General features: G+C 36.8%; 1 protein-coding gene across 1 annotated transcript in view; it reads left to right on the forward strand.

Annotated features, from left to right (window-relative positions):
* LOC107585792 (T-lymphoma invasion and metastasis-inducing protein 1-like) overlaps positions 1-14,411 on the forward strand; it is a 52,871-nt gene that overhangs the window by 12,629 nt on the left and 25,831 nt on the right. The window contains exons 2-8 of the mRNA XM_016272940.1: positions 3,711-3,813; positions 4,808-5,678; positions 7,964-8,173; positions 9,046-9,319; positions 11,906-12,003; positions 12,316-12,390; positions 13,356-13,580. Of these exons, the coding sequence (XP_016128426.1) occupies positions 4,818-5,678; positions 7,964-8,173; positions 9,046-9,319; positions 11,906-12,003; positions 12,316-12,390; positions 13,356-13,580 (1,743 nt within the window). The 5' untranslated portion in view covers positions 3,711-3,813; positions 4,808-4,817. The remainder of the gene's footprint in view (positions 1-3,710; positions 3,814-4,807; positions 5,679-7,963; positions 8,174-9,045; positions 9,320-11,905; positions 12,004-12,315; positions 12,391-13,355; positions 13,581-14,411) is intronic.

Here is a 14,411-nt window from a genome sequence, read left to right on the forward strand (position 1 = left end):
TATTGCAGCCATTTGCTAAAATCATTTGTTAATTTTTTTCCTCATTAATGTACACACAGCACCCCATATTGACAGAAAAACACAGAATTGTTGACATTTTTGCAGATTTATTAAAAAATAAAAACTGAAATATCACATGGTCCTAAGTATTCAGACCCTTTGCTGTGACACTCATATATTTAACTCAGGTGCTGTCTATTTCTTCTGATCATCCTTGAGATGGTTCTACACCTTCATTTGAGTCTAGCTGTGTTTGATTATACTGATTGGACTTGATTTGGAAAGCCACACACCTGTCTATATAAGACCTTACTGCTCACAGTGCATGTCAGAGCAAATGAGAATTATGAGGTCAAAGGAACTGCCTGAAGAGCTCAGAGACAGAATTGTGGCAAGGCACAGATCTGGCCAAGGTTACAAAAAATTTCTGCTGCACTTAAGGTTCCCAAGAGCACAGTGGCCTCCATTCCTTAAATGGAAGACGTTTGGGATGACCAGAACCCTTCCTAGAGCTGGCCGTCCGGCCAAACTGAGCTATCGGGGGGGAAGAGCCTTGGTGAGAGAGGTAAAGAAGAACCCAAAGATCAGTGTGGCTGAGCTCCAGAGATGCAGTCGGGAGATGGGAGAAAGTTGTAGAAAGTCAACCATCACTGCAGCCCTCCACCAGTCGGGGCTTTATGGCAGAGTGGCCCGACGGAAGCCTCTCCTCCGTGCAAGACACATGAAAGCCCGCATGGAGTTGTGAGATGGTGAGAAATAAGATTCTCTGGTCTGATGAGACCAAGATATAACTTTTTGGCCTTAATTCTAAGCGGTATGTGTGGAGAAAACCAGGCACTGCTCATCACCTGTCCAATACAGTCCCAACAGTGAAGCATGGTGGTGGCAGCATCATGCTGTGGGGGTGTTTTTCAGCTGCAGGGACAGGACGACTGGTTGCAATCGAGGGAAAGATGAATGCGGCCAAGTACAGGGATTTCCTGGACGAAAACCTTCTCCAGAGTGTTCAGGACCTCAGACTGGGCCGAAGGTTTATCTTCCAACAAGACAATGACCCTAAGCACACAGCTAAAATAATGAAGGAGTGGCTTCACAACAACTCTGTGACTGTTCTTGAATGGCCCAGCCAGAGCCCTGACTTAAACCCAATTGAGCATCTCTGGAGAGACCTAAAAATGGCTGTCCACCAACGTTTACCATCCAACCTGACAGAACTGGGGAGGATCTGCAAGGAGGAATGGCAGAGGATCCCTAAATCCAGGTGTGAAAAACTTGTTGCCTCTTTCCCAAAAAGACTCATGGCTGTATTCGATCAAAAGGGTGCTTCTACTAAATACTGAGCAAAGGGTCTGAATACTTAGGACCATGTGATATTTCAGTTTTTCTTTTTTAATAAATCTGCAAAAATGTCAACAATTCTGTGTTTTTCTGTCAATATGGGGTGCTGTGTGTACATTAATGAGGAAAAAAAATTAACTTAAATGATTTTAGCAAATGGCTGCAATATAACAAAGAGTGAAAAATTTAAGGGGGTCTGAATACTCTCCGTACCCACTGTAAACATCCGCAAAATTAGAATAATTTACCTGAAAATTATTATTTTACAATATATTAAAGATTGTTTTAAGAGAATACGTGTAGCATATTTCATATAAATGTACCTATTTTTTTTTTTTGTGTGTGTTCAGTTTTTTAATACAGACTGGCTAGGAGTGAGAGAAATGAGAAACATGAGACACAGGAGCACACATGCAAATCAAATACTTGTTATCCTGTTTTGTTTCCGCTTTGCTCAGACGTCTCCTGTCAGCTTCTCTGCACTTTATTTGCCAAACAAGAACTCTGCGTCCTGGTCCTGATGCTTCGCTGCTGTTTGCGGTTGAGTTAGCAGCCCTGTCATGAGCCTTTACTACCGTCTCTCAGCTCTGCTACACACTGACCTCAGATCTGCTCCGGTGCGTTACTCAGGACAGACAGAGAGATCCCACTCTGAGAGAATGAAGAATCTGAAACCGCTCCAAGATATGATCCCTCTGGTTCCTGCTGGCTATAAGAAGCACACTGTTATGTTGATCCAATTCTGAATGACTTACTTTCTTCTATGCAATACAGAATAAGATATATTTTGAATAATCCAAACATGAATATTTGCTGAAGATTTACTCACCATCAGGCAATCCAAGATGTAGATGAGTTTGTTTCTTCATCATATTTGGAGAAATGAAGCATTACACCACTTGCTCACCAATGGATCCTCTGCAGTGAATGGGTGCCATCAAAATGAGAGTCCAAACAGCTGATGAAAACATCACAATAATCCACAAGTAATCCACACCACTCCAGTCCATCAGTTAACATCTTGTGAAGCTAAAAGCTGCGTGTTTGTGAGAAACAAATCCATCATTCAGGCTTTTCAACTTTGAAACATCACTTCTGGACAAATTGTGAATTATCAATCCATAATAATATTTCCTAAAGTGAAAAGGTCCATCCCCTTGTTGTCCTCTCACATCAAAATTCACCAACATATTTGTTTAGAGCTGTTTTGGACTATTTTGGCTTGTAAACTGCTTGATCTGTGCAGATTTCTCTCCTGATTCAGACGAAACAACTTTTCCCTAAAGAAGGTAATATTATGTATAGACGACTCGTATTTTAGCCAGAAGCGATGGTTTAAAGTTAAAAACGCTTTAATAATGGATTTGTTTCATACAAACACACAGCTTTTCACTTCACAAGATGGACTGGAGTGGTGTGGATTATTGTGATGTTTTTATCAGCTGTTTGTACTCTCATTCTGACGGCACCCATTCACTGCAGAGGATTCTTTGGTGAGCAAGTGACGTAATGCTAAATTTCTCCAAATCTGTTTTCATCTTGGATGGCCTGGGTGTGAATACAGTTTCAGCAAATGCTCATTTTTAGGTGAACAATTCCTTTAAATCATGTGACTGGAACTGCAATTCCACATTGACCTTGAGCTGGTGATATTATTCATTTTTGTTGGTGGTTCACATTGCTTCTGGTGGGTTTTGTTTTTTTGCCAAATCAACATGTGCAATAATGCTTAGTCATCACAGGGGGTCCATTGGGAAAATCATGCATGAATAGGTTTTTAACTTCAGAATAATCATGTAACTAATCTCAGTGGAGTGAGTTCTTTGTGTTCCATGCGAATCTAATGCCACCGCATCAGTATGTGTCAGGAAATTTAGTGCAAGTTTATCTTCAGCATGTAAATGTTTGGGGTGTTTGTTTGTAGTTGAATCATTTTGCTTGCAAGTATGCTATTCATTAGTATACTCAACAGCATGTGCCAAGGGACCTCTCTCTCGTATCATATGAAAAATGTGTCTTTTGGATTTCATTGTGTTTATATTTCCATTCATGCAGGCGTTTATTGGAAGCAGCAGTAACCGCGGGTTGATATATCTGTGACCACACACGCACAGCCTCTCATGTGGCGGCTCAGAGTGAAGTCCGTCATCTTGCATTTGTTGAAGCTGTCCAGAGCGCCTGAACATGTGTGGTCTCCAACCACAGCGGCGAATCTCTTTAATCCCTCTTTCAGTTCTAATTCTGTCGTATTTCTCCGTGGTTAGTCTAATTTTATCCCACAACAGTTCGACCCCTCGTACTGCCTCAGAAACTGCTGTGTTTGGATTCTTTTGACTAGTAATTTATAACTCTCTTGCGTTCTCTTTTTTCAGATTTTGGACGTCACCCGTAACGCCACGAAAGGCATGGTAGTAGGAGCTGATCTGTATGCAGAGTGAAATCTATCATGACTGGGATGTCATTGGCACACCGCAGGTCATTTCAGAAACAGTCATACTGTACCTGTCAGAATCAACTAATGGTGTTATGCCAATTCATGTGTGAAACTCATTTGGAGTGAATATGATCTCACTAAGAATGAATCTAAAAATGTATTTTATTTTTGAAAATGTGAAAAGTTTTGTTATGTTGAAGCTTACTGGATAATTCTAAGAATAAACTTAAATAAATAAATATTTATATACACATATATAAAACATTTTGCTTAATTTTGAATTGAAATGTATTTATTATTTTTATTACTATTATTATTATATACTCGCGTCGTGGCTGCATCACCACCTGGGGTGTGCTTTCTATCTATCTATATATATGTGTGTGTAAACATTTATTATATAAATTCATTATTATTATTATATATGAAAATGTATTTTGTGTGTGAAATGTATATTTTTAATATAACAGTAATTAGTTTTTAGTATAAATAAGATTTTTTTATATATAAATACTTTTAATATATTTGCATATATAATATGTATTTTTATATAATATAATAAATATAATATTAAATAATACAGTACACTTTAAATAATGATTTCCATAACTAAAACATGTAAAAAGTTAATGTATATAAATCAGACTCATGCAAAAAAGAAATTTTTTTCTGCAGCATAAATGCAGTCAAATAACTGACCTTAATTATATATAAAAAAATTTTTTTAACATATTTAATTCATATTTGCATATATATTTTCAGACTTGATCTTTATCTTTAACTGCACATTGTCATCATATAATGCACTAAAATGAACCAGTGAGCTTATGAGTCATTCATTCCTTAATCAGACTCTACTGTGAAATTTATCTTTAATTGTCATATTGTTTTTGATCTTTAATTGTATGACATGGTGTTAAAAAATAATAAATAAATACATAAATAGTTGTCATTCAAATAATAACACAGTGCAAAAAATCTTAATGGGTCAGTTATATTTAGTTGCATGACCAGTGTTTTCTCTGTCTGCTGTAGATACTGAGCCATGGGTAACACAGAAAGTCATAGCGGCGGCCATGGTTACTATGGAGACGGCCAGCGCCACCTCTCCCGTAAGCACATGTCCCGCTCGCTCCGCCTGTCCAGCAAGCAGACGTACTGTTCCCGCCGAACGCCGTCCGGAAAACCAGAGCATCGCAACTCCGAGACCAGCACGCGCTCCAGCAGCACTCCCAGCATCCCGCAGTCGCTGGCTGACCACGGCCTGGAGCCCTTCAACGACTCGGACATGCTGCCCAACTTCAGCAGCCCCATTTGGGTGGACCGTGTGGCCATGAATCTCCGACCCATGTCCTTCCACAACCATCCGGCCAATTCGCCCGCCACCACCGCCAAACAAGCCACGCAGGACGACACCGAGCCGCCGGAGGACACGACACTCGTCCAACGCACACGGGACAGTTCCCTAGAGGCGTCCAGCTTTAAAAAGAAGCGCTCTAAGTCTGCGGACATGTGGAGGGAGGATTCGCTGGAGGTGTCCTTATCCGACCTGAGCCAGGAGCACCTGACCAGCACGGAGGAGATTGGAGACACGCCTGATGACTGCGAAACCCGTTTACAGTCGTCCGCTCAGGAGCTGCTGGACTCAAACCGAGCCAATTCTTTAGATGAACTCTACGGACCGAAGAGCCCCGCCTGCAGGCCCACACACGGACGCTATGCCAAATGGCACAAGGGCGGCGGCACAAGCAGAAAAGGTGACGAGGATAAGATGATCTCGCCCTGTGAGGACGACGGAGCCGCATACAGCGCGTATACACTGCCCTGCCGCCGATCTCACTGTCTGTCGGAGGGACCGACCAATCATCAAGGAGTTATGCAAGGGAGGCGGGCACAAACCATACAGGTGAGTTTGGATTGGGTAGCCCCACCCACAGTTAATCTTATTTGTCACTACTCCAATATTAAACACCAAATACATTCTGGTTAGCTGTAATACGGTTGTATTTCGCAACATTTATAAATACCATTAGATTTTTATATGTTCTTTATATTTAATCTAAAAATATTAAATATAAATGCCATTTATGTTTTTATAATTATTTGCATTTTTATATTTTATATGTAAAAAATTATTAATAATGTGTGATGAATAAAGTAGCACCAAACACAGTCCATGCAAAAATGTAGACGGATTGTCCAGGTGTGTAGATCCGAACCAAATGCAAAACTGGAAAAAAGGATCTGCACACAAACATTTAGGCAAAAGCTGGTTTAGATTTATTTATTTTTTAATCGAGGCCACAAAAAAGTGCTAAAGTTCAAAGAATGTGCAAGTGCAAAGTGTCTCCGGGTTCATCAGTGCCATACCTATAAAAATATAACTACCATTATATTTTATAATTATTTGTTTTGTTTTAGCATTCTATGAAAATATCATTTATAAATGCTTTTATGTTTTCATAATTATTTGCTTTTCTATATTCTATCTATAAAAATATAAATTATAAATACGGTTATATTTGTATAATTACTTGCTTTCTACATTCTATCTATAAAAATTATAAAATATAAATACCATTGTATTTTATAATTATTTCTTTTGATTTAAATATTCTATCTATAAAAATTTGAAATATTCTTTATATTTTTGTTAGACCGGCAGTTGTCTGGGATATTCAGTGTAGTTAGCTAAGCTAAAATGATCAAAACACAAACTGGAGAAGGTTTCAGGTGTTAGTAAAGTGTAAGTACTTTTGAAATTATAGGGTCCTTGAAATCGAACTACTTTAAAATAAAACTAGCTTCCTCAAAACTAGTGTAAAAATATTCTGTTCACACTGTCAGCGGTTAAAAAGGCTAGTAGCCTTTTCTGTTTGATAAACATGAGCTTGACTATCTGCGCTTCTGCTGGTAGTGAACTTTGAGGCTACTCACTCTTCTGATCAGCGGCTCTCATTGAAAGTGAATGACTTTGACACTCAATGACTCCAATCATTCAAACAGTGTAAACGCCCGTAGGTGTGTAGTAAGAATGTGAGTGTAATGTTGTGTTAGTGTAGGTGTACACCAGGGAATTTTAGTCTTGCTATGAATGTTGACTGCGGTTAATCCCCCAGAATCCTCTGAATCTCCTCATGCAGAGAGACTATACATATGAATGACTAATTTGTGTGCGAGTTCACACAGACACTGTTGTTTCCCACAGGACAGTATTATGATTTCACAAGGCACTCATCCCAGTCAGCTGTTGGTGTAAAGTAAAAAAAATACAATGGTTTATATTTATATTTTTATAAATAAAAAAAATAAAATAATAATAATATATATATATATATATATAAAAATAGTTATAAAATATAATATATATTTGACATTTTTTTATAGATATAATAAAAAAATGGCAAAAATTTTATAAAAATATAATGATATATATATATATTTTTTGTATTTTTTTAAAAATAAAATATATGTAAAAAATCAAATAATATAAAATTATTATGTTATAAACATTATAAAGTATAAAAATAGAATGCCATATATATATATTTTTTTTTTTTTTTTTTTTTTTTTTTTTAAAATTTTTTTTTTTTTTTTTTTTTTTTACAATATCTGTATTTATATGGCATTTATGTTATATATTTTTTTATAGTATTGGTATGGTATTAATATTATGTGTTTTTATATAGATAACATAAATTCCCAATAATTTATTTTAAAATGTGATGGTATTTCTATTTTGTACATATACAGTATAAAAATATGTTAAAATGATTGAAATATAATGGTGTGTTTATAGATAAAATAATTTGTTAAAATTATTATACTACCATGGTTAGAAGAACATGCACCAAGGTACTAGAATTTTAATTTAAGGACATTTTATTAAGTAATTTGTCAATTCTATGCTATATCAAAGTACCATGGTACTAATATTACCATACTATAGTACCACCACAGTAGCTGTCAATCTCTGTCCAAGTCCATATGGTGGTGGCTGTATTTTCCTGCTCTCTCTCGGATGATCCAGATCCTGGAATCAGACTTCTGTGACTGTTTCTTTTGCTAGAAATTACTCTAATTTACTGTAACTTAAATTTAAATGTATACTTATAAAATGATGTAAATTAAATCATTATCACAAATGATCATGGTAAATGTTTATTTTTTATGTATTTATTTCATGTTTAGGATGTCACAGCAGGAGATGGCAGTGATTATGAGGACAGTGGTATCGATGGGCTGACGGGGGACAGCGAGGCGTCTCAGCACCACGCTCGACGCTATAAGACCATGTCTGTGTCTTTCTCCGCTTACTCCACGTCAGCAGGGGGCGCCTTCGCAGGGAGCGACAGTGGGAGCAGCAGCGGTGCTGGAGCGGGACCCTCAGATGGCACACAGGTGGGCAGGGTGATTTATTCCTGCTGTTTCTTCAGTTCCTAGTTTATAATACGTTCCATTCAGACATCAGTAGACATACAGTAATATCAGATAGATGCAACGTCAGTGCAGGAACGCATCAGTGCATGAACATTCTGGCCAAGTGAACATCATGCCACAACATCAGTGGGAAACCTTCTGTCAAATAAGTAATGCTCATTTAAATAAAATACATGCAAACAAAATTAAATATTTATAAATAATAAAGTATGATATTATGTCAGAATATTAATGTGTATCTGAAAAATAAATAAACAAAAATGAAAAGGGTAAAAAGGAAAAGAAAAAGAGTTGATGGTTTTTAAGAAATGGCATGATGTTATAAAAAAAACAACCTGCAGTGTTAATGTGAATTAAAGTTTTTAATAATTTTGATAAATCCTTCCTTCCTTCATTTTTTTTTCATTACTTGATGGGGTAAATAAATAAAATAATATAAAATAAAAAGTGTAAAAAAAAAACCAATATTTAGAAAAATGTATCTAAAAATTTGTTTATATGATTTTATTTTAATGTTTTATTTTAATATGCCAAATTCTATTACATGTTAATGAAATATTGTGACATGATGGTCATTATAGCCAACATTGTCAAATAATGTTCATTAAAATTAAATATATGCAAATAAAAAATAAAATTACGGTTTTATTGATTGAAAAAAAATAAAATAAAATTCTAAATGATGAATGGTAAATTATGTAGAAAAAGAGACCAGAGAGCAAACTATATCCAAATGCACTTTATTTCCATGAGACAAGCGCTATGTTATTTGTAAGTTTGTGATGTAGTTTAGTGATAACAGTGGTGCTGGACCTGTGTGTGTGTCTGGTCAGGGTGTCTATGAGAACTTCCGTCAGGAGCTGGAGCAGAACGTGAGTCCGGTGGAGGTTCCCGAGGAGAGAAGCTCAGCGTTCAGCGACGAGCAGAGCAGTGTGACCCTGAGCTCTGCTTACCACACCGACCCTCTGCTGAACGTGGCCGCTGTACAGGGAACCGTACGCAAAGCTGGACGCCTCGCTGTCAAAAACTTCCTGGTGCATAAAAAAAACAAGAAGGTGGAGCTCGCCCCTCGCCGCAAGTGGAAGAGCTACTGGGTGTCCCTCAAAGGTGTGTGTGTGTGTGTGTGTGGTGTTTCTGAAAGAGATGTGAGCAGTTACCTGACACAGTAAACAGGTTTTACAGCTTCCTGTGAAAACGTTTGAAAAAGAAGAGGAGGATTATGTTTGTTGTGTTGTGTTATATGGGTAGGTCCAGAAAAGACTCTTCAGAATTTAACGCCCAGCATTCACTATTTTACCTCTAACACACTTGTTTGTTAAATATTCTGGCTTAAGAAATTTCCCATACTTATTTTTCCTTATTTTCTACCGTTCTCCAAAAATTAGGGCAGAAGTGCTAAAAAAAAAAATAGTTCAAAATATATTTGTGAAAAAATTAATTTCCTCACTCACCAAAGCTACATTTTTAAAATAAAAAATACAGTAAAAATAGTGATTTTGCTAAATATTATTACGATTTAAAATAACTGTTTTCTATGTGAATATTGTAAAATGTAATTTATTCCTGTGATCAAAGCTGAATTTGATCAGCATCATTACTCCAGTCTCCAGTGTCACATGATCTTCAGAAATCATTCTAATATGCTGATCTGCTGCTCAAGAAACAGTTCTGATCATTATCAATGTTGAAAACAGTTGTGCTGCTTTATATTTTTGTGGAAACCATCTTATAGGATACATTAATGCATTGAAAGTTTATATGAGCAGCATTTGTTTGAGATAAAAATCTTTTGTAACAATATGAAAGTCTTTACTGTCAACTTAATGTGTCCTTACTGAATAAAAGTATTAATTTCTTCTCAAGAAATTACTATATACTGTCTCAAACGATAGTATATAGTAAGCAGTGTTGGGCAAGTTACTTCCAAAATATAATAATTATATTTTACTAGTTACTGTCTTTTGAAAGTAATTAGTTACATTACAATATTACTGTCTCTGAATTGTAATGCGTTACACTACTTTTAAGTTACTTTTGAGTTACTTTCACCAAAATATCCACATTAGTATTATAAAATGCCAAAGTGTAGTTTATTGCTGCTCATTCTACATCCAGTGGAGGGTAATTTGGTAGGTCTATAGCATAAAATTATAAAATCATATTTAGATACCGTTATGTAGGTCTACATTAATATTACGTTGTAGTTTAGGTTAAACACAGATAAGCACAAACCGCATTATTACATTAATAATAATAATAAATAGCACCAGTAAATAAAGCGAAATGTTATAATGTGCAAACAATAAATACAATACCTACTAGCCTATAGGCTTATTTTGAACGGTTTCAGAAGAAAACAAGAATGAAAAATGTAAGTTGTTAAACAAGCCAAAACGAATAGGCTAATTCAATGCGAAACTGAACGCAAACGGCGTTCTCGCGCAGCCTACCTCTCTCATTCGGCATTAATCCATTAAATGTGTCCATATTTGCGATGTATTTGAATGCTAAACTATTATTTATTATGCAAACCAGGCTTACAACGTGCTTAAAAAACATCCTCGTCACATGAGCAAATGTGTGTTTGGCCCGAGCTCGGGCTGAATGGCACGGATTTGTACGCAGTATGCACTATTTAAATTAACCAGTGTATCTATACGTTTGGTTGACTATTTTATTCTGATAATGAACAGGCTGCAACGTTTGCAATGCTGTAGGCCTGTGTGTGTGCGTGAGGCGCTGGCGCGATCGAACAGCGGAAACAAACAACAAAAAAATACTCCGTTACTTTAATATTCAAATAGTCAAATATTTAGCATATTCATTCATTTTATATATACACTATGATTTAATAAAAATGCTTGTCTGCGCTCGTCCGCCGCCTTTTTCTCTTCTCCGACCCCGCAGCTCTCTCCGATAGCTTAGTGTTAGTGGCACCAGTCCAGGTGTTACCAGGTTTTACTCGTGCTATTTCTCCATGTTGAGAGTTTGGTGTCACACATATTGCACCTGACTATGCATTCTTATCCTTTCCTCCAATCTGAAAATAACAGGAGCGTGTCCATCTCACAAATGTAGAATCCGTCTCTGCAGTCATCTCAACCATCTAATTCCAGCAACAGGAGATAGACGAACTATTTTACCCGCGGAATTTTTTCTCTGGTGCTGTTTTGCGGTGTTGGTAAATTCACCACTTAATTTTGAGTTAAAATATGTTGTTGTAACTTGCGTTACTGAGATTGTAACGAGTAATATTACCCAAATTTTATTAGTAATGCGTTATATTACTGCGTTACAGCAAAAAGTAATATACTACTGTAATATTATTACTTTTGTAATGCGTTACTCCCAATACTGATAGTAAGTTTCTCATAATTGGATACAGACAGTGAAAGCTCTGTATCTTTTCCAACAGTGTGAAAACAGAACAAAATCAAAGCTGAAAAAATAATCCAATAAGTGTGTGCACATTATATTGGATTCTCTTTAAGAAAGCAGTGCTGCATTTCTTATTTTGGCCACTGGAGGACAGAGCTCAGTCAATAAAGCCGTAAAACTCCACAATCTATTGGATATCCTGCTCCTGTTCCCCTGGAAACAGCAGCTGAGAGACGATCTGTAGTGTTAATTGAACTCATGTGAACAACTTTGAATTTCTGATGCTTGAGTGAATGTTCTAATTTGTCCTCCCAGGATGCACTCTGTTTTTCTATGAGACGGACGGCCGGTCGGGCATTGATCACAACAGCGTCCCTAAACATGCCGTGTGGGCCGAGAACAGCATCGTCCAGGCCGTATTTAAGAAAGCAGTGCTGCATTTCTTATTTTGGCCACTGGAGGACAGAGCTCAGTCAATAAAGCCGTAAAACTCCACAATCTATTGGATATCCTGCTCCTGTTCCCCTGGAAACAGCAGCTGAGAGACGATCTGTAGTGTTAATTGAACTCATGTGAACAACTTTGAATTTCTGATGCTTGAGTGAATGTTCTAATTTGTCCTCCCAGGATGCACTCTGTTTTTCTATGAGACGGACGGCCGGTCGGGCATTGATCACAACAGCGTCCCTAAACATGCCGTGTGGGCCGAGAACAGCATTGTCCAGGCCGTCCCAGAACACCCCAAAAAAGATTTTGTCTTCTGCCTGAGTAACTCGCTCGGAGACTCCTTCCTTTTTCAGGTAACTGAACATCCCATGCAAAACTCTTCTCATATACTAAAACTGAAGAGATAATGTAACAGACTGAGTTTCATGTATGAACATTTGACTCATTAATATGTCCAGAATAATACCATATACACTGATCGCAGCCTTCTATGTTTTCCTAATCTAGTTGTCTAATAAACCTGGCATTGTTGGCTCTTTGACAAATTGCTCTTGTTCCTCATTTGTTAGCTGCTTTGGATAAATGCATAAATGTATATGTAATTTTTTACAGTATGTGTTATGTCACAATAAACATTAGTGTGTTACTTTGTTGTCAAGGCTCAACAGATCATGTGGTCCATTTATTTATTATTAATAAATGTTTTTAATTTGCTACCTTTTAAGCGGAACAGAAAGTCAAAACTGACAGCTGTAGTTACTTCTAACTATATTTTAGGGTGATCATATGTCCTATTTTTCCTGGACATGTCCTGGCATCCATTTCTAAGTTGTCTAAAATGTTCTGGTTTTGGCTTTGTTTTCCGATTGACTGTTTCTCTACAGTTCTCATACATTACATGTATGCATATTTGCATTGCTTTGACTGTTTTCTATAGATCCCACCTCTTATTGGTCGATAATGTACAATGCCTACATGCTATTGGTCAAATTAGTTTTCAGTAATTACCATCAGTATGTATGAAAACAATAGGAAACAAAGCCAAAAACAAGACATTTTAGGCAATTTAGAAATCCCAGCCAGGGCATGTCCATAAAAAAAAAGGACATATGGTCTCCCTAGTTATTTGTCAGTCTGAGAATGGAAAGTCAAATCGAGTTCATTGCATTGTGGGATGCCATGTTATACCAGCTGAAATACCACATATTTCATGCATATAGAATATTTGTTCATCGTGCATAATATACATACTGCCAGAAAGGGTAGACTAATGTGTTAATATGCTATTAAACCTTTGACCCTTGACCTCTTTCTGTAGACCTGCAGCCAAACTGAGCTTGAGAACTGGATCACGGCCATTCACTCGGCCTGCGCTGCGGCCGTCGCTCGACAACACCACCGCGAAGACACGGTGCGTCTGCTGCGGGCCGAGATCCGAAAGCTTGAGCAGAAGATTGACATGGATGAGAAGATGAAGAAAATGGGAGACATGCAGCTCTCTGCTGTCACTGACGCCAAGAAGAGGAAGACCATTCTGGAGCAGGCTAGTTGTTTGGTTATGGTTATTTACCATGTTTGGACATGAATTACCCACAATCCAACGTGTTTAGAGTCAAAACATCCACTGAAAGTGTAACCAAGCAGCAAAATCAACATCAGCAAAATCAAAACATCTAGTCAGAACATATTTGAAGTTGAGGTGATTTTTTTATAGAATAAAATATAAAGATATATATTAGAATATAACATAAAAATATAAATAAAATACAATATAATAAAAAAAATACAAATCTGTTTAAAATTACAATAAAAGCAGATGTTTAAGAATAAAATGTCAACAAAAATTTTATTTTAAGGTTTTTGAAAGTAGTCTCTTCTGCTCACCAAGGCTGCATTTATTTGATCAAAAATACAGTAAAATCAGCAAAATTGTGAGATATTATTACAACTTAAAACAACTGTTTTCTATGTGATTATATTTTAAAAAAAGTATGAGTCTCTTCTGCTCAAGCTGAATTTTCAGCATCATTACTCCAGTCTTCAGTGTCACATGATCCTTCAGAAATCTTTCTAATATGCTGATTTGCTGCAAAAAAATAATGAGTGCACCTTTAATATACAATAATATGGAGTGAAATCCAGCACAACATGATGAAAAGAGAAACAAGTGAGGGGCTAAATGTTGGTTGCATCTGGTTAGGACAAAAAGTGTTAGTTTGGCTGTTGAAGAGTCTGCCAGTGCTTTGTTTTCCATAATTATTGTATCAATATCGTAAAGCGTTACGGCACTAACATCCTCCGCTGTATTACTGCAGATTTTCATCACTGTAATTCTGATGCTGTCACAATGTTGACAGAACATTGATTCACTCCA

Source organism: Sinocyclocheilus grahami, unplaced genomic scaffold, assembly GCF_001515645.1.
Source record: "Sinocyclocheilus grahami isolate Dianchi unplaced genomic scaffold, SAMN03320097.WGS_v1.1 scaffold74.1, whole genome shotgun sequence".
Taxonomy (NCBI): Eukaryota; Metazoa; Chordata; class Actinopteri; order Cypriniformes; family Cyprinidae; genus Sinocyclocheilus; species Sinocyclocheilus grahami.